Source organism: Drosophila busckii, chromosome 3L (assembly GCF_011750605.1).
Source record: "Drosophila busckii strain San Diego stock center, stock number 13000-0081.31 chromosome 3L, ASM1175060v1, whole genome shotgun sequence".
NCBI classification, from domain to species: domain Eukaryota; kingdom Metazoa; phylum Arthropoda; class Insecta; order Diptera; family Drosophilidae; genus Drosophila; species Drosophila busckii.
The window spans coordinates 59,903-85,494 of NC_046606.1; the positions used below are offsets into that span (position 1 = coordinate 59,903).

At 38.9% G+C, this 25,592-nt stretch overlaps 3 protein-coding genes and 1 long non-coding RNA gene across 18 annotated transcripts in view; 1 reads left to right on the forward strand and 3 right to left on the reverse strand.

The window, feature by feature from the left end:
* LOC108599428 (supervillin) overlaps positions 1–25,592 on the forward strand; it is a 72,964-nt gene that overhangs the window by 37,171 nt on the left and 10,201 nt on the right. For 7 of the 12 annotated variants that reach the window (XM_017986239.1, XM_017986241.1, XM_017986242.1 and 4 more), the window contains 7 exons: positions 59–164; positions 380–1,934; positions 5,480–6,054; positions 6,830–6,940; positions 10,939–11,407; positions 23,914–24,136; positions 24,214–24,363. In XM_017986239.1, coding sequence (XP_017841728.1) covers positions 59–164; positions 380–1,934; positions 5,480–6,054; positions 6,830–6,940; positions 10,939–11,407; positions 23,914–24,136; positions 24,214–24,363 — 3,189 coding nt within the window. Of the gene's footprint in view, positions 1–58; positions 165–379; positions 1,935–5,479; positions 6,055–6,829; positions 6,941–8,786; positions 10,640–10,938; positions 11,408–11,877; positions 12,110–23,913; positions 24,137–24,213; positions 24,364–25,592 lie in introns of those variants that run through there. The other 5 variants (XM_017986246.1, XM_017986247.1, XM_017986240.1 and 2 more) reach the window with 4 other exon arrangements.
* Positions 11,786–12,112, reverse strand: LOC108599436. The gene is made up of 2 exons (XR_001915143.2): positions 12,018–12,112; positions 11,786–11,944 (listed from the first exon to the last, which is right to left on the reverse strand). It is a non-coding gene; the product is annotated as an uncharacterized LOC108599436 (long non-coding RNA).
* Positions 17,164–18,233, reverse strand: LOC108599435 (the record flags this gene model as incomplete). Its single annotated transcript, XM_017986261.1, has 2 exons — positions 17,164–17,609; positions 17,670–18,233. Coding segments are annotated over 2 exons (918 nt in total), but the record flags the coding sequence as incomplete, so codon positions are not given.
* Positions 18,478–20,600, reverse strand: LOC108599431 (probable cytochrome P450 4d20). 4 transcript variants are annotated; one of them, XM_017986254.2, is made up of 6 exons: positions 20,327–20,600; positions 20,075–20,268; positions 19,882–20,017; positions 19,758–19,827; positions 19,436–19,632; positions 18,479–19,376 (listed from the first exon to the last, which is right to left on the reverse strand). In XM_017986254.2, the coding sequence occupies exons 1-6, from the start codon at positions 20,487–20,489 to the stop codon at positions 18,670–18,672; spliced, it is 1,467 nt and encodes a 488-aa protein (XP_017841743.1). In that variant the 5' UTR covers positions 20,490–20,600; the 3' UTR covers positions 18,479–18,669. The 4 variants fall into 4 exon arrangements, with proteins under 4 accessions (XP_017841744.1, XP_017841743.1, XP_017841741.1 ...); XM_017986255.2 differs by having other exon boundaries at positions 18,478–19,376; positions 19,436–19,616; positions 19,808–19,827; positions 19,882–20,268; XM_017986252.2 differs by having other exon boundaries at positions 19,882–20,268.

Below are 25,592 nucleotides of genomic sequence, written 5' to 3' on the forward strand. Positions count from 1 at the left end.
TAAATCATGTATCAGCTTAGGCTTTACACTAATATGTATGTCTTTTATATAAATATAGCCGGAATTATCGCCCACTGCTCGGCGTGGTTGCGAACGTGACAAATCTGCCAAACGTAAATCAAATTTAAATCGTTCACACAATGAGGAGGCGACTAAGAATGGTGGTAAGTGCGGCAAGGCGAAAAGGATAAGAGTGTATAGTGCGGAATAGAGAGCGGAGAAATTGCATATATTCAGTTTCTCATTCAGTCAATCATCTACATCAAAAAAACACCTGTTTTGTGTGTTGCATGAGTAGTGAAAATGTTGCACGTGGCACACCCTATCCCATTGTTTACTCTCCTCACAATCGCAATCACTCACACTCTCACTTTTACAGATGAGACAGCTACCACACGACGAAGACGCCGTCGCGAACTGGCCATGACACGCACACTTCTGCCCGGCGAAGATGAATCTGTGCGTGAACTTCTTCAATCGCCACAGAAGAGCTCGTGCAGCGAGTCCACTTCTACGCGCTCGGACTCGCTGCGTCAGGCGCTCAATGCCGCAACTAGTCAAAAGTTCATTGAGGGCGCACACAGCGAGGTGGCCGAGACTAAGAAGACTGGCGAGTCAGCGCAGGCTGAGGACAATGAAAAGCAACAGCAGCAGCATGCGCTCTTGATGGGACACAAAAGCACGGACGATCTAGCGATGATAGCTCTTATGCAGAATTCACCGCCTGCGCCGAATCAAATTGTATCCATACTGAAAAAGAAGGAGCACGCGTTTGGCGAATGCAACGCATCGAGCGCGTCGAGCAACGCCTCGCCTGTCACGTTTTCCTCCAGCGTGCTAGACACACCGTTGACTGGCGGACGCAGAAAGCGCCAGGGTATACTTAAGAAGCGCTCTAGTCTTGATGAGTCACGTTATTACTCCCGCTCGCATTCACCGGATGAGCGTAGCATACTCATCAAGTCGGCGCGCCGCAATTCTTTGGAGGAGGCAGGCACCACAGTTGGCGCTGGCCAGGCACATGGAATACTCAAGCAAAGCAGCTATGAAAGTAACAAGAGCGATGGCTGCCCTTCGGCCAATGAGTGCCAGCCACATAGCATATTGAAGAAAAAGGATTCATTATCGACGCCCTCAGACGGCGGATGTTCAAAGCATGTGTCCATATCTCAAGCTGTGACTTTGGCGGCCGCTGAGCTAGCTGCGCATGCTGGATGTGCGGAGGCGGGCGAAGCCGATGGTGAAATCGATGCTATACGCCCGATACTTAAGCAAGAAAGCACATCCAGCGAGGAGACGGCCCGTCCACCCAAGCCGATACTTAAGAAGAAGTCATTTGGCGAGGCGGACGAGCATGAAATTCGTCCCATACTCAAGAGCAGTCGGAAAAGCAGTCGGGAGGAGTTTGATCTAAGTGTAGTTAATCAGGATGCTAACGATACGCTTGCCAATGAACCAATGCGTCCAATTCTAAAGACAGATTCGCCTTCCAAGCGTCGCTCCATAGGTGGAGGAACCTGCAACAATGATGAAATCAACAGTAGTCTTCTAAAGCGACGCACACGTTCACTTGAACGGCAAGACACAGAGCCTGGAATTAATTTGGCAGCCGCCCTCGATGCTATTACAAACTCACAGTCAGCAACAGCACCCGCACCCGCCGCCCCTTCATCAACGACTCCAGTAGAGTTTGTTCACGTGTCAGGTAGCATTTCGGTGGCTGATCGCATTAAGCATATGGAGCTCCTTGCCACAACGCAGTCCACAACGGCGAGCAACATTTACAGCAGCTTCGAGTCACCGCTGCAACAGAGCCATACTAGTCAACTGGATCCTTATGCTCCGCCCAGGCTGCTGAAACCCAGCGTATTGCGTCGTGATCTTTACAGGGAACGCTACAAGACACAGCCAGTAACCAGTGAAGAGAAGAGCTTGTAAGTAACTGGATTGTTTATTCTCTCTCTGCTCTCTATCTCTCTCGTCTCTCAAATAGAAACAGAGACCATTTTAGTTTCAAGCTTATTTTGTTGTGTGGTCTACGTGTAGTTTCCGTTACGCTTCGGGTGTAAAATTAATCATTTCTATTTTGGTAACTACAGCGGCGTCATAGCCATAGCCATCACCACAAAATTGCTCATCACTTAAAATCAGATTCTTTGTTGAACTAAAAATTTTAAAAATATGCGGACACTATTGATCATAATTAGGCTCAATATGCAATTGAGGCGCTTTCAGTTTTTTTTTCTTCATGAATTCTGTCGTTCTATTTATTGTTGTTACCTTCAATAGACATTGTTGTTGTTATTTTTGTTGCCTCTTAAGCAGCTTATTGCTACCTAAGTACCAGGCTGACCATTAACTCAAAACAAAGTTGAGCGAAATATATAAAAATCGCTTTACTATATTTTTGAATGCGACTTTTGCCATTCTCTTCATGTTAAATTTTATTTTTGCGACTGTGTCTTTTAAAATTATTATCAGTCACTGAAGTAAAGTTTGCTTTCTTTTTACGACCTTATTCTTGATGCTAGCTATCATTTCGGCAATTAGCCTTGCCTCGCCCAAGGCACCCCAAACACAGTAGTTGGCACACCTTTTTTTCACTATTCGCTGTTTCAAAAAAACACATTTTAACAGTACACTTGATTGTTTTCCGCGAATTTTTGACAGGTCGTTGCCGCTGGGCGTGGTCGTAAACCCAGTTTCCAGCTAAGTGTCTAAGCATATTTTAGGTGAGTGTACAAATAAATATTGTACGTACATTAAAGAACTTCGCTAAGGCAGTAACAGGGCTTTAATGTGAGCATTTTAAGTTAACTATTGTTGTTTTTAGCGCCGACATTCCCATCTTGCAAGTGCAAGCGAACCCACTAGGCGTAAGAAATTGCACCCGTGGGCGTTATGACATGTACCCCGCCAATCTATACTGTTAGCTAATGTTGGTTTTGTTCTTGTCTTGACGCCCCACCTACATTTGGATGCGCTGATTCCAGTGTATTGACAATATTTTTGCTGTTTGTCTGTATGTGTATTCAGCTATTGTGGCTCGTAATTTATGTAGTCTGTTTTGTAGTTGCCTTCACTTTGCTACATTGCAATTCAGTTGGCTGCCGTAGTTGAAAGCGTCCACAGAGCTCTTCCTTCATTTTACATGTTGTTTCAGCGTCGTCACAGTGAGAAAATGTTTGAGGCGTACATCAGAAAACGGTAAAGGCAAATTTTAAAAATCGAACAAGTCGATAAACCCAATGCAAGCCATAAAAAGTCTGTTTAGCTAGTCAAAAAGAGCGTCATTGAGTGTGAACCGTTGAGCGAATGGCGTTTTGATAGCTCAATATAATGTTGATATTGGTTAGATAACCGTCTATTAAACCAACATTGTGTATCTCTATACTTATGTGATATATAAACAATCGTTTAGTGGAGGCATGTGTCCATTTTTCAAGTGCTAATGAAACTTACAAGTCGCTGATAATGCAGATAAGATAAACCATCTACAATGATGTATAATAAAGGTAGTGATGCAATAAGGAATAACATACTATACGCTTAAAAGCAAGCTTATTTATTTCTAATCCAATAAGTTTATCTTTGATTGACGATTAGTCAATTATGTTACCAACAGAATTGTATATGCTTAAGATTATTTCGCTCTTCTATCTATCTCTTTGAATATCTTGCTCTCTTTAGCTAAGCAGCAGTAAAAGCTAAAATTAGATAAATGCCAATTCAGATACATTTTATATACTTTCGACTACTCTGTGCAACAAGACGAAGAATATTTCTACAGCAATATACATACATATACTACTCTGATCTCTTGGTGGAACTAAGGCAGTGAAAAGAAAAATAAATAGCGTACCAAAATAAATACTATATGCGTATAACTGTGTCTATATGCCTGTGTGCATGTAAATAAAAAGAAAACAAAACTGAAAATAATTTAAATTTTGCTGTGGCCGCAACTGGCTGCGACGCCAACTTCGACTGCGCTGCTGACTACGGCGCTGCCGCCTCTATCGCAGTTTTTGCTTTTTTGTTGTTTGTAAGTATTTTGCGCTCAGTAGCTCGCGATCGCTTTTTCTATTTTCACGTACGCAACGCTACATCGTTGAAAATTTGTAGAGAAATAGACCTACACTATATATGTGTATGTATACGTATACACGTGTATACATGTGGGTGTGTGAAGTGTTATCATCATTGCAACAACACGCATAATAAATAATATATAATATTGCCAAGAAGTCGAATCTCTTCACCTAACTGATAAATTAATCAAAAAAAAAAAAAAAGGTTCGTTATCAACCGTTAAAAAAAGACAAAAAAAAGTTGTTACGTTGCCTATTCGAATATTCTTAGTCCCCTCGATTTTAGTAGCTGCATTCGCCGGTTAGCGAACAGTCTTATCGTACCACTCAATATATAAGGTAGTTAGAAAATGAAATAAAAATATGTGTATGTTAAGTGAATTTTTAAACCATAAAATCGCTCGTAATGTGGCTTAAAATAATTTCAAATCTATTGACAAAACGCCTGCTACTAAATGGAAATAGAACAAAAAAATCGCTTAAAATGCTTATGTGTTTGTGTGTATTCGGGCCATAACAATAATGAAATAATGCCTAATTTTTGTGCCATAATTTGTGCCCAATGTGCACAAAGTGCGTGTCAATTTCGTCTTTTACTACGCTTTCTTGTGTCCTGCCACAATCTCAATTAGATCAGCACTTGTACATACATATATATGTATATATATATATATAGCCAAATATATTGGCACTGCAAAAGCAAACACAAACAAACAATATATGTAGTATATGCATATGTATATATATATAAACCATTTAGCACAACTGTTGCCAATGATCAAACCATTTATTATTGTGCTTTGTGCTTGCGCCCTCTCGTGCTCTTTTTCGGGCACTGCAATGGAAAATCCAAAAAGCTTTTGTTTTTAATTTTTTTTTGTCATTATTTTGTTTTGTTATGCATTGTTTGACTTGAAATTACAAGCAAAAAATAAAATTTGATGCTGTATTGGAATTTCATTTGGCTTATATATGGTTATACTATAGTATAGTATTAATATATTTTCTTGAATTATATCAGTAAATATGTACATTTGTGAGAGGTTTTAACTAAATTTAGCTTTTCTTAAAAATTTATTTACTGTAAGCAAATCGCTGACCCGCTCAACTTTTTCCTGTGAATGCGATGTCAATCAAAGCACACACAGCCCATGACCAACGGCGTTAAGATTTCACCATAAAAAGCACGTAATTAGCGAACAGTGAACCACAACAACAAAAATATGTAAAACCTAACAAAAAATATAAAATTGTCTATAATTATGACTGCCGCGAATGTATTGTTTAAGAGACACTCCATTAGATAAAGAGCAAGAGAGAGAAATTTAAAATTTAAGCGTGTTTTCACTTGATGTCTTACGTTTATATACTATTTCATTTGATCGTAGCTTCAAAGCCAATTCGACGCCCTTTGATATATCGGTAACATCGGCTTTTAAGCCAACCAAACCATTGGATATTTGCGTCAATACGCAGCTACAGCAACAGCAACAGCAACTGCTGCAGCAACAACAACCTCTAGTCTCACCCCTCACTGGACAACCGCTGAGTCACGTACCAGCACCATTGTTACTCTCGTCGTCCACGCATTCGGGCACTGGCTCCTCGTTCCGTTTGACGCGCAGCTCCACGCAACCGTTGCAATCACCGCGCGTACTTCACCGGGCAGGTGCTTTTGGGGGCACACCAGCAGCCGCAGCAAACACAAGCGCATCGCTGCATCAGCATTCGGGGACCGACACTGAACACATTTTCGAGATGTCAGGCTTGGACGAGGATTCGGCCATTCAGTCGCTGGTCGACGACTCAAACGCCAGCACAGCGACCGTTGCCAGTATGGGCGATGGCTTGGCTAGAAGTAATAGCGTACGCGCTCGTGCTAACATGTTCCAGCAGTTGCAACAACGTCGCGAGGCAGCCGGTGGGGATCAGTCGCAGCTGATTTCAATCGCCAATCGTCCAGGTGAGTGTGAGTGGCAAAAAGGAAAGGGTCAAAGAAGCAACATATTTAAAACAAACGAATAATAAGGGTACTATTATTATTTGCAAGCTGAATTGCCAACTTACAACATTTTGTTGCTATTACTATTATTCAATTTATGCTAACTAAGGAAGCAGCCGGTTCTAAACAAAAAAGAGTATGGTATATGCAAATCTGAGTTCTGGTACTGATTAAAAAGTTAGCCATTCGTATTATTCAAATTAGTTTTCAGAGACAAAGCCACATTGACCACTCAGTGGAACTAAAGAGTGGTTAGCTACAATAGAACAAAAAATCAGATGGTTTATTTCAATCTAGATTTTTTAGCTTAGGCAGCGCTATATTGGTATAGTATAACCGCTATATACACGTTGTATGGAAGTGCGGACATTAGGCTTGGTAATATAGAGGCAGTTTATAGGTTCGGGATTGTATTTGTAGGGCATGCTTAAGTGCGTTGCTATAATTGTCAAACAAAGGGGTTTGTCAGGTGTTAAGCTGTATATAGCAACAAATATATATATATATATATATATATAACATAACTACACATGTCCCAAATTTGATGTGTTTTTTACAAGTCCGACAAACTTAAAAATGAATCCATGGACTGAGATACCATTAAGAATTCATAAGAATATACAGTTTCAAATTGTTATTAACGTATTGGATAATTTAAAATTGGGCAGATGTAAGCACTTGGATATTTTAAACGTAGTGACTAATGCTTACTGTTCCTCTACCTTTTCTTTTATAGCAACTCGGCACTCGCATTCGCCGCCACCTCCGTCGTCATCGCAGAGTTCACTACGAAACGATGAGATGAACACGCCAAATACAACGCAGGATATAACGGATGGGGAGATCGGTAAGTCTGAATGCAAGTGTATGTTCAAGATTTACATTTCCATTTCTGTGTTCTCTCTTTTTGTTGCGTGCCTTGAATTATTTTTTTATCTTAACCTAATGCACGACGCACACTTGGAATGCCAAAAAGAATTTTCAATAGTATTTATATATAAATAATATAATTGTTGTTTTTTTTATTGCTGTTGCTTACTGTGATTGTCCCAACGCATATGTTAATATAAAAATATGCTTATATGATTTTTGTTGCATTCAAAACTGAAATGTGTTGAAATCGTATATCATATAATCCATCAAAATGTATGACCACGTTCAATATAACAATTGGAAAAAAAAACAAAAAATTGCAAACATGCCAAATTACGCAATGCAAACCAGCCACAAAAGCATAAATAAACTAAAATGTAAGTGCATTTTTTTTATCGTACATATATATTTGCATTATTTATATATGTACATGGCATGCAACGTTGTAAATCATTTCTAACAAAATAACTAACTCTCTGTTGTTATTACTGCATGAGCTACTAAAACTCAATTACGATTTAATTTACTTTTTAAAGCATTGATTTTAAATTGTATGTTATTTATCCACATACAGGTATGTGTGGCACATTTTTAGTTGCATTTTGCATTGAGTATACGATTCAGTTTTGCTAACTTAATTAGGCGTTCAAAATTATTCCAGGCGATCTCACCCACTTTTTGTGTGCCTCTTTTGCCTTCCTTCCTTTTGCTCTATTTAATTGTAAGTTGTTGCGCATTTGTTACCCTTCACGCTTAAAGGGCGGTATAATGTGGGGCGTCTGGCGTTTGCATATTTATAGCGGCTATAAAAAAATATCGCTGCGACCCATTATTAGTCATAGTTTCTAAAAAAAAAAAATGTATAAGGGTAGTATAGATTATTAATATATTTAGTGTAGGAATTAGATGTTGACGCAACAAATTCTAATCACCTATTATACATATATTTTTGAGCACTTTGTTTCAAATTAAAAAATAATTATAAAGCTGCAATTCAAGATTGACATCAATTCGTAGCGAAAGCCGCACTCAAGTTTTGTAGCTAATCTAAAATGCTAATATAAACTAAAAGCCAGTCAGTTTGTAGCTCGAAACAGTTGCAAAGCTTCTTAGGATTGAATCTGCATAATAGAATTATAAACGTCTTTGCTTTACTCTTTGTTAGCCGTTTCTCTTATTTTAATGTCATTCACACTGCACGATTTGCAGCCAAAGCGTTAAACATGTCTAGTTTATCAAAAAGCCTATATATACATACATATAATTTATAACAACATAAAAGAAGTTCATATCAATTGACCGATACAAAAAAGCAAATCGAAAGCTTTAAAATGAAAAGCTCGCGTAGAGCAACAATAATAACAATTGAAATTCGAGAGAATAGCAAAGCGAATAGGTGGAAACTGTTTAACAAATACATCGTTAACTTTCTAGAAAGCAAGTCTCTATAGATTATATATTTTGTTAGGTCTGGGGCAACGTCAAGACGCTCATTTTGATCAGTCGTCAAGTGATGCTTGACACTGTGAGGCGAAAAATGTTTATCACATAAACAGCAACAACAATAAGGTGTTGATTGTGTTTGAGCAGCAGAGTTTAATAAAAACAACAAAACAAGGAACATAAATTCAACGTTGAGCTTATGCGTAACAGTAGACGTTGCAAGAATAGTATCAGCAAATTAGGACCTAAAACAACAATTAGCTCAGACAAAATATAAAAATAGTTAAAGAGAGAGCTAGAAAGGATGCGTAAGTCTTGATTAATTATTACTTAGGCAATACCTTACTCATTTAAATTACCCCAAAAAAATTTGATAGAACCTTCGTCCCTGTCGCTGGCAGAGCGATTGGCTTTCTTCAGCAGTCTGTGTGGGAGCACATCAAATGGCAGTGCAAATGCATCGCGTTTCTCCAGTCGCGCCAGCAGCTGTTATTCCCGCAGTCCGCCTTATCCGGCTTCAATAGAGCGTACACCACGCAGCAGCATGACATGCAGCAGCGCCAGTGTCACACCTACGCCAATGGAGTGCTCACAAATGGAATTGCCAATGGAGCCACAGGAACAGCAGCATCAGCAGCAACAACAACCAAAGCATCAGCAACAGCCTGTTTTCCATGAACTTAGTCGTTCATCCACAGCTCCAACAAGCACAACGATTAACACAATACTGCAGCCAGACGCCACACCTACTAGACATGTGCGACTGCGAACCGTCGGAAAATTGGTGCTTCCGGGCACATTTCTTAGTGATCGCAATAACAACAACAGCAATCAACGCAACAGTTGTATGGGACGCCTACAAATGATGGATGAACTGCACTTTTCGCTAGGCACGCGCACTATAGGCAAGATTAAGTCGCCTTTTATCGAGCAACAGGAGCAACAACAACAACAACAACAGCAGCAATCTTTGCTGTCGACGCCAACAGACAAGTGTCCCAGTAAATCGATCAAGCTTGATTATAGATCGTCACCACAAGACAGCAGCGACGATATGCAAAACTCTGATTCAGGCAAAGAAAACTGCGCTGCTAATCAGCAACAGCAACAACAACAACAACTGCAGCAGCAACAACATGAACCACAACAACAGGAATCTGGTGCAGTAAAGGTGCAGGAAATGCGACGCAAACTGACAAGTCTCACACAAATAACGGTGCAACGCAAGCCTACGCAGAATGTTATAAATCGTCGCCATACCACAGAAATTGCCAATAGTGAACTTACAGCAGCAGCATCAGCTGCTAGCAACCGCTTGGCGTCCCGCAGCAACAACGTGGCTGAGCGTTATGCCAAGTACTTTGGCCTCAACGAGTCCTTCAACTCGACCACCACGCTACTGAAGACGAGAACAACGACATCACGTCCACAGGAGGCGCTCAATGAGCATGTACGCTTACCATTAAAGCAATCAAACCATAAGCACTTAAACGGATTAACGTGTTTAGGTGCAGGGCCAAGTCTAGTGCAAAAGCGACGCGAATATTTGAAACGCGCGAGGAGCAGCAGCGGTGCTATAGAAATAACAGCTTGCTCGAAGCGTTCGCATTCGCCAAATGGCGTCTATCTAGGGCTAGATGTAGCAAGCTACGAGGAAATTTTAATTACGCCAGATGAGCTGCATACCGCAGAGCGCTTGTGTGGCGAGATTTTGGACATGCGAGATATGCATGCCGCGGAGCGTGATTTTGAGCGCTTGTGTGGCGAGATTTTGGACATATGAAAAATTGTAGATTTTTGGCACTAATTTATTTCAAAAATGAAAATTTAACAAATTTTTCGAGCACCTTCTTTTTAATTTGGTTTTCACTTTGCGCTCAATGTGATTTGTGTGATAAAATGCGCGTGTTTGCTCCTTTTCTCCCAAAATCGAAACGAAGCAAAATTGCTAAACGAAAAGTAAATATAAAATAATTTACAAAAACAAACTATAATTTATTGCATAAACAGACATTGTAATTAGACCCAAAAATTATAACGCTACTTCAATTTTTACATATACAATTGCTGAAGTGCATTGCAATTACTTGTCTATTTATATGTGTGCTCTACCATAATAATAACAAACTTCCAGTTAACAGGTTAACAGTTATTAATGTGCTTATTTTTGCTTTTAATTAATTCAAGTTAATCGAATGTACCTTAAATGGCATTGTTATTATTATTAATTTACGCATATTACATATGTATACAATTACTATTATTATTATTATTATTTGTAATATTTAATTATGCGAATTGTTAAACAGTAAATAAATCAAAAATGTGTGGTAAATAATATAATATAAATAATTTATATTATGTATGTTTCTAAAATTTGTACAGCATGTCGATTGTAAATTTTTATTTTCCTTAAGCTTAAAGCATAGTTTGCCTGCATTGCTGCTTGTTTCCAAGTCGACTAAGTATTGTATTTCACAATTTTATAGTCTTTTTCTTTTTTAACTCTTTCACTTTTTCTCTCCTAAGTAGGTAAAACTAGCGAGGTGGGCAAGATCGTTTTAAAATCGGGCAAACCATTAGCTGGAATGGGGCGTGGTCTAATGCCTGTTGATCTCAATGCGGAGCTTAAGAACCGACTACAGCGATCTACTCATGCAGCTGTTTCCAATCTACGCAAGTCTGCCACCAACATCGATGTAATCGACCACAGCAGTACGGCTCAGCCGCCACAACGTAACTTAGCTCACATCCTGCGCAATGTGTCCAAGGAGAATGCTCAGCCCAGTTGTAGCAGCTCCACGACGCAGCATGACGATGCAGTAAGTTTAGTGCGTAACCTTTCTTCGCTGGGAGCAACACGTATAGCACCAGATGTTGCTGATGGCAACTGTGCCTCTGCCTCCGAAGGGGAAAGCTCTGGCGGTCGCGAAATCGAAGCCATCATTAAAAACAGCGCCGTAGCTCGTCGCCGGCGACAACAGCAACAGCCCGATGGGTGAGTCTACGCCCTGTGCTCTGCAATGTGTGCTTGTATTAACCGTTAACGGCAAGTACTAACCCGACATCGGCAAGGTGATCCTACATTCCGCTGTGTGTGCATGTTGTGTGTCTTAAATTTGTCTCTTTTGTATATGTATGTACATGCATGTGTGTACATGTAAGGAATCATTCATGCATCCAATGTGTGCGTTACTGAAGACTGGCTCCAATTAATTATTAATACGACATTTTAAATTAAAAGTCTTTACGATAATCGATAAGCTCGATATTATTTGTATGTACTTACATATTTACACACATATGTATGTATGTACGTCCTTTACCCTGTTTTCAGATACCGCATATGCAGTTTTTTTAAATGAGCATTATGGTCTTTGTTTCAAAGCACTGTTTAATTAATGTCTTCGTGCATGTTAATGACAACCGATTGAATTTAAAATCATCTCACACTTTTACAATCTAAAGCTTTCTGTTTAAAGTAAAACCAACTGCCAGATCCACTTACTGGCGCTCAGTCCAACCACCACAACAACTGCAACAACAAAAGCACCAACCACAACAGCTCTTATTAGTAAGAAATATGCAACTCCAACAACAATAGTTACCGTATTTGGTTCAACAAATTCTGAAGCGTTGAATACATTTTGTATAAATTCAACTATTCTATAAGTTACATTTTTGCATTGCTTACTACTTACAACAAAAATTTTTGAAATGCAAGCATCTTTGAATATATGTATAAATTTTATTAAAAGTTTGTTTAAGAAATGATGCTATATGAATACATACAAACATCAATATATTTTATATGTGACAGTCTGAAACAAAAACCAGTAATTTATTTAAAAAAAATAATAAAATTGATTAAAATTGAAGATAATTGTAGTTTTGTTTGCCATTAACCGTGCTCTCGTACTAACTGAAACTGCATGTACATACATTTAGTAGCTTAGCTTAAATTTCGAATATAAAAAATAAGCGCTCGTATAAAAGACGATATGGAAGCCTTTTGCAATCCAGAAATATGCCGCAAAAAATGCAATATTTCTCTATGTTCATTTTCAAAAATACAAATACGTTACAGCCACACTGTCAATCACAAAACAGCTGTTGCCTAACAGCTCACGTACATTACAGATGTACGTGCAGTCACACTATTCGCTCAATAATATTGTAGATAACACTCGCTAATATGTTATAATATGCTCTCGCTCGCACGTCGATGCAACCTTTGAGTCGATCAAAGTGATGCGAGCTCGTACATCGGATCTCTCGCTCAGACTATTCTGCGCTGCTCGCACGAGAGTCGAGCAATTGATGCGAACTCATACAATTGAGTCGAACAATTGATGTGAGCTCGAACATCGGATCTCTTGCTCTAACTATATTGCGGCACTTCTCTTATGTTGCATCTCGATTCTCGATTTTCAATGCATCGATGTTTTTTTTACATCACTGTTAAATACTAAATCTTAACAGGATATTAACAGTCACTGTAACATTTTAGACAAGAGCGGACGTGCGCGAGATGTGTCTTGTTTTGTTTTAAACATACGATTTTAGTTTTGTAAATAAACAAAAGTAAAATTCGCTGCAACTACTTTTAAAAGTTAACTGTGTTAAAAGAATGTGATCGCGGCGTGTTTACTATTTATCGTTTTATTGTGAATGTAATTTGTAAAATTTTCCGGGTCCCGTTAGTCGGCCATTTTACGCCGGCACAAATTGCAGTTGCATACCAGTTTAATGTAAATGATATTGTTTCAATGCTATATAAATACATTTTTAATGTCTGCTTCAATGTGGTTGTAAAACGATGTAAAGTTTCATGGGAAAATGTGTTTTTGAGCGTCATTGAGCCGGCTGCAATTTCGACCTTGGCGATCGGTTATTCTTAATGCAATAAAAAAAGCAGTAACAAATACAGTAAATAAATGCTGTTAATTAAGACTACAAGTGAAAATACCAATACCGATAAAGCTTGTTAAAATAGTGCATATGTATGGAAGACAAGCGCAGCTTACAGCTTAAGGTTAGTAAACAACATAAACAACGGCAATACCAAAAATAACAACAAATTGTAAATCGAGGCTGGAGAAAAATTTGCTGATTCAGCAGCTGTGCGGGTTTTTTGTTGTTGTTGATTGCTTTGATTTACTTTATTGTTGCGTATTTTACCCATGGACATTTGTTTTGAAAAAATCTACCCTGCGAGGTAAGCGGGACCATACGCATTCGCATACGTGCACACCTTAACTCGTTTTGTCTGCTCTTTGTCTCTGAGCACTAATAATTTCCCCCTACTCCTTGAATGTGCGTGCGCTGTTGTTTTAGTCAAATGTTTGCTTACCTGCTTGTTGAGACTGTCGCTCTTGCGCTCTCACTCTCGCGATGCTTAACTGAAGGTCTGTCGATATAAAAACTAGGCCAACGTTTGTATTTTTGCGATCAATCAAACGTATTGGTTGTATGTACTTTAAAGCATGTGTATTATTTCGATGCATATTCATGCTTTTGTATTCACATATGTTTATATGGACATACATACATACATACAACTACATGTTAAAGTTGTTTTAATTATATTTCTCCTAATCTTGCTATTTATTGCGCAATATTTTAAAGTCAGATGGAAATAAGAACTGGGAATTAAGTAATAATGCACGCCTAATAAATAAACAAACAAAACAACACGAATCTACATATACGAAAATGAGAAGGTAACAAATAGAAACAGAAATGCCTTTCGTTTTCAATTAATTTGCATAAAACTTTTGCTGGAATTTCTTAAGTGAGAAATGAAAAATATTATGTAGCAATTTTTTAAGTGCATGTGGCTTCTTTGTTTATTATTATTATATTAGATCTCTCTTTAAGAAATATCGTGTGCATTGAGCTTAAAGGCAACCCATAAAATAAAAGTAAAAATAGTAATAATAGTTTCAAGTTTCGAATAAGCGAGTCAGTGAGTTCAAGTGCTATATATATATATATATATATAGCAATCACAGTAGCAATAAGTATATTTCACATGCACACATGCATGCACCTCAGAGAGTCAAAGCCAAAAACAAAACCAGCCTATTACGCGATATATGCACACAATTATTTTCTTAGCGCCAAAAATAAACCTAATAGTTGTGTAGCGTTAAAACTACGCTATGTATTCGTGATCTCTTTTCCTTTCGCCTTATCTTATATCTAATTGATTTATCCCGACCCATAAGTGTCTGTCCGATAAGTCTTAATAAAGAAACAGCTTTGATCTCAATTGAACTGAATGCATGGAAACATAATGTGATGTCGAATTATCAACGCTACTTCTGCTGCGTTGTTTACTTAGAGTCTCTTATGTGCATGTGTATGAGCCGTCAGCTGCAACCCAGAGCTACTGCACGATTAGCTCAGATTAGTTGGAAGCAGCCAACGATGCATAGGCTTTTTCACTCATCATTCTCGCAGACAGTAAACCATGCTTGTATGCAGTTCTTTCTTTTTCTCGTTTCATTTGCAAATCTTTTGGGAAGTCAACACAACAAACAAATAAACTTGTCAGTTCCATTTGGCATTTCGTGGTTCGAAAAAAAATTGCACTAACTTGCCACAAAAGACTACGAGTATTACACAATCTTTTGGGCCATTGACTCTAACTGGCTTTTTGTTACCAAACTTGCCTATTTTTCTGACCGGTTCACAGTGAACGCAGCTGTTTTTAGACCAACTTTTGTTGATATAAATGTATTTTCGTTGAAATTTAGTGAATTGGTGGGCATTGCAGCAGCATAATTCGAGATCAAACGCCAAGCTGAAAACCAATATTAGTTCGTTATACACAATTAACACAGCCAGCCAAGCTAACGTTTCTTAATTTTAAAAGCTGTCTGTTTGTCAATAAAGCAATGCTCTTAATTGCTGTTTAAAGAATTGAGCTATGAAAAATAAATAAAAATTAATCTAAGCCATTTTAACATTAATGAGAATTCAATACAAGCAGCGGATGTATCAAAAATAAATTTGAAAATTTCTGTTAATGTAATGAGTGTTAATCTATAATATATATATCCTTTTATGCGCTTAGCTAAAAGGTAATACAAATCAAATTCAGAAACTTATTTTCAGTCTGTTTTCCACGAAAATATTGACAATTTATTAGCTTGACGCTTAGTCAAAGTACTTAATAAAAAGAAAATATGGTTGCTGGTGTTGGTGGGTTGAAACGTGCAAGTGCAATAACCTTTTTGTATGTTTCATGCCGTCTGACATTTGCTCATAAAGCTGTGCGCTTGTCGCGTGGCCCCTTTGGCTGCTGCAGCAACTTTGGATACAAAGAAATTCACGAACGGAGACCGTTTGCATTTGGCTTTGTCTTTGTCTGTTGGAACGTACCTCGTTTTGCTGCATTCTTTGTGGCAAATATCTTCAGTGGACATTTATATATACCAGTTGCTGTCACTATCTCCCGGTACTGCACCGGATATAATTTCCTTGTCCTGTTTGCCAAACAGAGTAGATTATTTTAGGCCAAGCTTTCTAACGCAAGTGATTTTATTCAGTGCGAATTGATTCGATTCTTGAAAGCCTAATATAAAGCAATAAACGTTTGGTTGTCATATTAAATCGCATTGAATTAGTTTATTAACAAACCTTAGTGGGCTGGAAAATAGCCCCTCGTTTTATGCCATTCTCATTTTCATTAACTCTACGAATGACTTGAATACACAGGCACAAGTAACTACTACCAAATTCGTACCGTACGCACCTGAAACTGATAGCACGGCGCACATGCGCAATATGCTGCAAGTAGCAAGCGGACAACCGCCTTAAAAGGCAAAAACGCCGACGATTTCCTTTTCAGCGCATTATCATCATCATCGTTGTTGTTGTTTTTAAAGCTGACAAACTAGTTTTACGCTTAACTCGTATCCATGATATGTTGCTGTTATTCTTTTTGGGAACAAAAACGTTGGCGTCTGTTGCACTTGTAGTTAGCCAGATGTCGCCACATTCAAATGAATATATTTACATGTAAGTCTCCAAAATTTAAATTTATACATGCGGAGCTTGTATACATCAATACTGCACACTTGTTTGTGGAACTTACAAGCTGCGACTCTCACGTTTTATTAACACACATTTGAAGCATTGAAAAGGAAATTTTTTGGTTGAAAAAAACTCGTTTTGCAGATCATGCATTGACTTTTCATTAAATTCCAAATATAAATTTTACTTGACTCTAAATTTGACCGATTGCCATTCATTATTCTAATACCTTCATAAAAAATCAATGTCAGCCTTCTCAGCCGTGTAACACATTGTTGCCGTTTAATATCACACACAGACGCAAGCACATAAAATAAAATGTGAATGCAACGCCATTTGTGCAAATAAATGAGTATGTGGCAACGACATTTATAGAGACAGTGACAGAGACAAACCAAAAGCAATTGTAAAAGGCAGGTGTATTTATTGCCATATAAAGTAAGCAAAAAGACTAGGGTACAAGGGAGAGAGCACTAGTTAGCAAAGCTTCTTTGTTTGCCATACAAGCCAAAAATAGATGTGGAATATATAAGCAATATCGACTTTGCTGTCAAAATGTGTTCATTAATCAACGGCACTTCAACCGCACTTCATAATACTATAGTAATTGTAATTTGAAGAAATAACATAAAATACGACAAAGCTCAAACCCAACTTAACTAATAATTGTTGATAGTAAATAAAACTCTGTCAGCCAAAAACTCTTCTAAAGATTCGTTAAACCTTTTTAATACTTTTATATATTTGCATGGGGCTTCAGAACTTGATCAATTTGCCATAGAAACTGCGTACGCGTTGCCCCATTAGTTTAGCAAGTTTAAAAGCTGCTTGAACTGATCTTCAAGGATGCTGGGATTCTCTGTGGTGCTGGGCTCTGGCTCCGGAGTTGTAGGGGCCTCAGTCGTTGTGGTTGTACTTGTCGTAGTGGTCGTCGTTGAGCTTGTCGTTGTAGGTATGGGCTTTGGTTTGATACGTGCATCCAAGCAGGCCTGCAAATAGTTGTAGTTGCTGGCAGTAGATTCAACATAGCTGCGTTCCGCCTTGTGGATACATTGTTCATGATGCAGGTCGATGAGGCGATAGCGCTCCTGGAGCAATGTGGCTGCCTCAGAGGCATTACCTGATATGCTGTAGGTGCTAATGGTATTGTTTGAACCCTGTGTGAGTTGGAGATATATAATTAGCTTAGTTCTGTGCTTTCAACTCTTAGGGATTACCGCTGCTGCATGACAGTTGAAGGAATCGAGCGTCCCGTTAACGCGGCTGCAATATGTGAGTGAAGCGCATACACTTCTCGCAGATAACTCAATCTTATGGCGAGTGTGCAGAAAGTCGTTATCAATGCCGCGCCGTGCATCCTGCGCCTGTTGCAGGCAGCCACTATAGGCACCACTATACTGCTCTGCTATCAGATTCGACTCGCCAATGTAGCCGGCAAAGCAAGCTACGGATACTCTTGGATCACGACGCGTTACCTTTGAGTTGAAGAACAATCGCGTCAGTCCATCCTGCGTGGGTAGACCCACGTAGGGTGGCAAGGGTCTAATGTTAACAGCCTTTGCCGCTGCAATTACTGCCAAGAGTAGCGTGAACACTTTCACTGATGTAAGCATCTTTATTTGTTGAGCACTGGGCTGCTTTTGGCGCAGTGCGTCTTTTGCGGATGCTTTTATATGCAAAGAGACACTGCGACTGGTCAGGTGATAAGCGCGTTTATGCGTTATTTCCTTGCTTATCCAAGATAAGTAACTGTTGGGCGTGCTGTATATCTTATTTGTTACACGTCATTCGAACTTGGGCTAATTATAGTGGTACCACTGGCGCTGGTAAAATAATTTAAAGCAATCACACTTTTGCCTAAGATAGGAAATGAGAGAGGGAAGAGCCAATGAATCTTGTACCGGCGCATCTAATTGCAAGCATTTTTTCAAATATTTACATTGAGCTTATTAGATAAAGTCTGACTATGCGATCACTCCTGCTGTTTTGCTATACAAATAAATTCTTACAGACCCAGTTATTAAAGTCTTTGCAAATATTGTTGTTAGTCTGACTCAGACAATTAGATGTACACATGGCTCTGAATAAAATGCACTCATTGTTTGAATAACAAATTAATCCATATTTATATTTATATAACCCAATGCAAGTGTACGAGATCCCTCAGAAAACAGCGCTCAACCCCTTCATAATCTAAATTAACTTTGATTTTAATGACTAAATCTTCCTGGGTATTAAGGCTATATGCATGCCAGTTGTTGATCGAAGAATAAAGTTCATCATGGGCCTAACCTCAGGTCCGCGTGGCAACAGCTCGTAGTATCTGAGTACTTTGCTGATCAACGCCTTCATCTCCAACATGGCAAACTTCTGACCAATGCAGTTTTTTGGACCAGCACTAAAAGGCAAATATGTGAATGTCTGTCGATCCTGTGTGTCGTCTAAAAAGCGCTCCGGCTTGAAGCTGAGCGGATCAGGAAAATATTCAGGATCGCGATGAGCAAAGTACAACACCAAATATATACTAGTGTTGGCGGGAATAACTTGGTTGCCCAACTTGAGATCCATGCGCGTGTATCTGCCCACAGCGGGCACCGGTGGATACAGACGCATAGTTTCTTTGATTACGCAATCTAGGTATTTAAGTTGTTGCAGATGTGCTTGGGTAACTGGAGCCTCACGATTTTTTCCCAGTACCTGCAATAGTTCCTCGTAGACCTTTGCTTGCACCTCTGGATGCCTGGCAATGCTGTAGAGCGCGTGAGAGACGCCGCTGCTGGTGGTATCATCACCCTCAAACATAAAAGTGTCCACCTCCTCACGTATGTCGGCATCGCTCAGCGGAACGCCCTGTATGGAAGCCTGTAGCAGAATGTCCAGCAGCGCCATTTGCGACTTGCTGCCAATGTCGGTATCACCCAGACCTGCAGATTGTCATAATACAGATGAAATAACCAACACAGAGAAAGGCAAAACAATTTACTCAGCGGATGGTAGCTGCCCTCTGCTATGGCGCGGTCCAGAGTGGCGCGTCGCTCGCGGATGACCTTCTCGGTGAAGTCATGCATGATTCGTATATCGCTAACCAGCTTGCGGTGCAACAACGGTGCCGTCAGCTTAAAAAGCCACTCGTAACGCTGTGAGAACTTGAGCATGCGGTCAGGCTGAATGTAAACAACGCTACGAAAAAAAGAATAACAAAAGAAAACTAATTAGAAAAGGAGTGAAGAGTGACCTTGACAACAATTACATGCGTATGTGCAACATGTTCATTGTACAATTAAAATTCTGCATTGCATTTGTACCTTTTTAAGGCCTTTATATACGGGAATTCAGGATCGCTTTGTGCATTTACCTGCACTCCCATTGCCGTCTCTGCATTGAATAGAAATGTCACTCTTAGTCATTAGTAATGTTTTTCTTTACAACCTGTTATGATATCCAGCGCTGCTAGAGACACATATTTAAGAGTATCAATCACTTGCTGACCATCGGCAAAGTTGCCTAGTTTTTCTGCCAAAATACCACTGTGCTTGTCCATAATGCCAACGTAATGCTCCAGCACCTTGAAGTGGAAAGCATTGGTGAAGACCTTGCGTCTCGTGTGCCACTTTCTACCCACGCTTAGCAGCAGCCCATCGTTGAGAAAGGGACGCAAGAACTCATAAAGTTGACCTTTTTCCAACAATGTTGTGCTACTAAGTATGGACACAAAGTGGCTTAGCTCTGTGGTATAAACGAGCGATTCACTTAAAATCCACATGCGAAAGGTCTTGCCGTACTTCTCAAAGCAGTTGCCCACATAGTCGATTAGGTCTGCATGTTAACGAGAGAAAGTACAAAAAATTGTGGTCGGCAAGTCCAAGCCACTTACTTTCAGCGCCTATTTGCATGGCCTGAAGACCGCAGCCAAGCACTGGTATCGACAAGGGACCTGTGATACCCGACTTGGAAAGAGTCGCATAGCTGTGTCTCTTGCGTCCAAAGTCCCAGGCCAGCAGCAATGCTAGCGCGCCCACAAACAAGGTCAGCAACATGTCGACTCTCAACACCCCCCTATTTGCTTCTGAGCTTAGCTTGAGCGATTAAATTCAGCACAATTAATTTTTAGTTTAAGTTTCACTTTTTGCGTTGTTGTCGCCACAGCGTCCGCTACTCAACTGGCGCTATCAGAAATATAAGTTTTAAAGGGGTCTCTGGGAAGCGCAGAGGCGTTGGTCAGCGAAGCGCATTTTGAGTTTTAATTTTAGAATCGAGATTTAGTTACGCCAATAACAGGTTTTTATATTCTCCCTGGCCTGCATTGTGATCGAGTGTGTGATGCATTTGGCATAAAGCTAGCATGCAAACCGATTACCGCTGGAGCTTGTGCTCAAACAAATATAAACTAGAAAAACTGAAATTTTTGTGTTGTTGTATATACATATAAAATATTTTAATCAGTAACCACATTCTTACGTATATATATATATATATATGTATATGTATATGTATATGTACATATATACATGGACAGTGAGTGCGAATAAATGAGCAAATAAAACTTAACAATCATACATACATACATATGATATAATTACATTTCGCTTTTAGTTCAGGTCAAAGTCAAGTGTGCAAAGAAAAATATAATTAACTGAGTAAATTATGTAATTAGAGAACTATTTATAATAACGCCCATTCATTATACAGGCAAATTTGAAATTTTTAAAGCACATCATTTTCGTTTACAATATGTATATTTCAGTATAAGATAAACATTAATCTATCGCATATTTATAAAAGTTGAGGGATAAGGAAGTTGAAAAGTAATATTTATTTAACCAGACACAGACCAATGAAACAGCTGTGTCAAGACAAGAGGCCACAGTTCAATGGACTGCAGTGGTTGCAGTTCTGTTTCTGTTCGGGCGGCTACCTCGTTGAACTTGAGTTCGTGCAACTTGCCATTGTAGTTAGTTTATTTGAGCAGACAGAGTGAGATAGAGAGAGAGATTCATCTCATGTTATGCGGCATTGCGCCTGTCCTCAATTCAACGAAAATAAGCTATTTTAGCAATGTTGCAAATTTTTTAATATAAATAAGATTACCTGAACAGCACCTTGAACTTGGAATACTTTCAGATTTCGAAAACAAAAATTTAGGCCAAAGTAAAGATATAAAACACAAAGCGCGAAACTTTTATTTTCTCTTTGTTTGCATGTAATTTTATGCGTTCGCTTTATCTGGCGGAAGGTTAGAGTAATATTATGCTCAGAGTTCACAGCAAATAAAACCACTTGATTGGCGTAAAAATTTAGTTGACGCTATAATTTTGCATGATTACGAACAGAATGTGCTGTCTTAGCCTACGAAACAACATGGCTTAGAGGGGCTTAAAGCATCGCGGACGACTGTGCTTACACCGTGAGAAAAACTATTGAGCAAGCAGTGATCTACAACTTAAAATACTTTTCAGAGTCAGCTAACGTATCAACTTAACTTCTTTTTGTTTTTGCCTTGTCATAATTTAAGCTTGTTCCAGAAGGGCCCCATTAGACTTGAAGCTGTCTGTGTGCTGGTGAGCAATTGTCATTTGAAGTCACTGCTCGTGTTAGTCTGCCCGAAAAATTTGATTGCTAGCTTAGCTTGAGGCACCAGCATTTGCAACTTTTGTGAATTTTATTGCCAAAAGTTGGCTTCAGGTTGCATTCATGTATGGTTACCTGAACTTCCAAGCGATGCGATCCGATCGGTTTTTATTTATGCGGTTTTGCAGTTGCCGTAAGCTATATAGGTATATAGCAAATTAGCTGCACACTGTGATTTAATACAACCTTCACGAAAGAAACCGCTTGTATTTGCTCAGTGTCAAGCAACTCAAAGTACTTTTCAAGTAGTCAACAACTCAATGTCGATCTATTTTAAATAAATATTCATATTTAATTTTTTACTTTGACATGTCATGTTCACAGATCGTCATCCCATTGAAGTCTTAATCGCGTGCAATTATTTATGCTGCGCGAAATAGTTTATTAAACAATTCGTTTTGTTATATCACTGAATGGGCAAATGCTGCCGCATTTTCTTTTACCACTGATCGCATGTGGAAACACTCTTAATTATAATGGCAATGTACATAATTTAATTTAAAAAACAAAATCTGCACTTTCATTATCATTACACTGAGCCTACGGACCATGGCAAACGATGCAATTTATAGCAATTAACTGCCAGTTTTCCAGGCGTTAAAAGAGTCGGTCAGGGTTTATTGGAGGGTATTTTATACTCTAAGCCACACCTTGTCGGGGAAGCACAGCACTCAAACTAATTGCACGCTAAACTGTTTACAAAGCCAAGTTGCGTATTAGACGTTTATAAACGACGAAAGGAAGCTTGACCTATCCTTTGGTTGTTTAGCTGGAACAGTTGCGTGTTTGATTGTGCACTTTGACCTATGCTTATCAATCAATCTATCAATTGTATTTAGTTTGCCTTTCCCTTGTGTGTCAATTTAGGCTTGACTTCACTTCTTTACACTGCGCAAAAAGTGAAATACAAACTGGGAACTAATGTAATAAATGATGGCAGGATTCTGCTAGCATTAGTTATCGCAGGTAACTGCCATCCATTTTGAGCATTAGCAGCTGTTTACATGTGGTATTTTCCAAATTAATATGCAATTTAGGTGTCAGACTGTTTACCTGCTTAGTTGGTTTATAGACAAAGGGACAGGCTCTGGTCAGACGATTGAGGCTAGAGATTTATTTGGCAGTGCCTGCTGCGCTCACTTGTCTAGTGGCATTTAGCGCGTGCAGTTCGTTTTCTACTGCTAAATAATATCAGAATTAGCTTGACAAACTCAAGTGATTGCCTTTACTGCCAGGTTTTAATAAATCCTTTAATTTCAAAGTTAATATCAAAGCATACATTCAAGTATTTTATTTACGTTTACATTTTTCCAATGAGAATAAACATTTATATTTATGCACGCTCGAAAAGGGCTTACTTTGTTCCAATGCTATAGTTTATTTCGTTGTAAAATGCTTGCCCATGGCGTAGTATCCAATACTAAAGGAGAAAGTTTTAGCTGAACAATACCAACCGCTCCCCCTGCTTTAGTATGTCAAAGAACCACTTTTTACTCTTTTAATTTTATATATTTTGAGTAACAATCTATAAGAGAGTCTCTCATTAGTGGCATAAAAAACTGCATCACGATTTTCCTATTAATCAACACGGATGACTCAGAGGCAGCGAACGGTCAAAGAAGCAAGCTTCAGCTCCAGTAATCCCCATTGAGGAAAAATCACGTTTTGCACTTTATCTCTATCTGTAGCTTAAGTTTCGTTGGTTGTTTACAGTTGACTGCAATCGAATCTGGTTGCATGTGTGCCATTGATGCTGTTGATGTTGTTGGATTACGCTTTGATTGCCACACTTTATGCACACTCTAACTATTTTTCCGCTTTTTATCTTTACAGCAATCTTGTTGCGAAAAGCAAAAGTCACTCGAGCATCGCAGCGCCCATTGGCATTGGCAACCAACTGCCTCCACTTGGCGTCGGCGGCTTTGTTAAGTTGCGTCATGTAGAAGCATCATCGGCTGTTGCAAATGTTGATGTTGATAAAGCCACATCAAGTTCTAGCAAACGATCTCCGACACAAACTCCAGAAAAACAAGAACAGACAGACCAAGCAACCAAGGTGTGTACGGGCAATTTAACTTTATATCTCTGCAGTGACTCATTCTGTGTGATTCTCTCTATTTCTTTGGCAACCAGATCATGGGACCCGATCAACGCACAATTGCCAACACCGGCTCCATTGCGGAGCGCATGGCAGCACTTCAGAAGAGCGGCGAGGACGACTGGAAGAAACGCGTGTCGAAGCGCGATGAGGTCGACGATATCCGGCGTGAAAACTTTGTGAACGTGAGTAGTACCCTAGTTTAAGTTGCCACGCATACACGCGCCTACAAGCCATAACGGCAAACGGCAGTTAGCAAATTGCAATGGTGCCCGACTCTGACTCTATGACCAATTCCGATTCCGAATTCAATTTCATTGCGAATAGCGTGTAAATTGTTTCCTCATTTATCATCGTATAGCGTTTTGGTGATTATAAACTTGCTGCAAACCAAACGACATAAGTTGTCCATCGTAGCCCGATGTTGAAGCGATAGCCGTGAGATGTGCAATGAAAAATTTGTTGAATTTAAATCCCTGCTCAAAAGCATGCAACATTTTAGTTTTGTCATTGTGCAAGTTGGTAAACTAAACGTCTGAAGTATTTGGCTTGACAAAAATAATTATTTGAAACACGCTTTTGCAGAAAACTTAAGAATGAACACTTTCACCATCGATTTATTGAATGAAATTTGGGCACTTTGAAGTTTTTATAGCAATTTTAATTTTGTTTTATGGCTACCAATGGCCCATAGTTGCCAAAATAGTTTTAATGTTTTTATTCATTTACTGAGTGCTTAATGTACATGTCATTACATTTAATTTCAAAAACCACGCCCACACACTGAAGCATTAGCTGCTGTTTACTTTGTTGTTTTGGTGAAATTTTGAAATGACGTGGTAAGCGAACATGTAGAAATGACATTCGAATTGTTGTCGCTTTGTGTAGTGTTTCTTTGTTGGTGTTCAGCACGTTGTTACAAGCTACTTGAAAGCGTGTTGTTGCTACGTTTGAAATTCATAGATGCTAAAGCTGATATACACATAAGATGATTTTCAAGAGGACTTGACGCCTGCGCCTTGCCTTTAGCACAGTGGGGCAAAGTCAGTAGATTTGGGCAAAAAAAAATTAAATTCAGAATCGTGACCTATGTATTATTTATGAGTCAGAACTAAATTTATCCCCAATACACTGCTACACTGATTTTATAATTAAATTAAACGATTATTTTTGTCCCTCAACTGTTGCACTGTTGAAAAGAAAATCAAAAATATTGTGCGCTGCTTGGCAGCTTTCCCAATTAGTTTTACGCTTCAAAATCATTAGGCAAATGTAAAATACTAAAGAAAATCAACTAAATATTATCAACTATGTGATATCTTAAGTTTTTTTATTGCCTGCTGTAGCTATATATAGAACAGAGCTTGACTGCTTTGCAACTGTCTGCCAACTTATATTTAGCCACAATTTCGTA

Excerpts from the sequence above, each read along its gene's own strand:
- LOC108599431 (XM_017986252.2), bottom strand. The coding sequence starts at position 20,489 with ATGTTGCTGACCTTGTTTGTGGGCGCGCTAGCATTGCTGCTGGCCTGG. Across the intron at positions 20,269-20,326 it reads CATGCAAATAGGCGCTGAAA|ACCTAATCGACTATGTGGGC; the intron begins GTAAGTGGCTTG and ends GTTAACATGCAG. Across the intron at positions 19,633-19,757 it reads TATATAAAGGCCTTAAAAAG|CGTTGTTTACATTCAGCCTG; the intron begins GTACAAATGCAA and ends TTTTTTTCGTAG.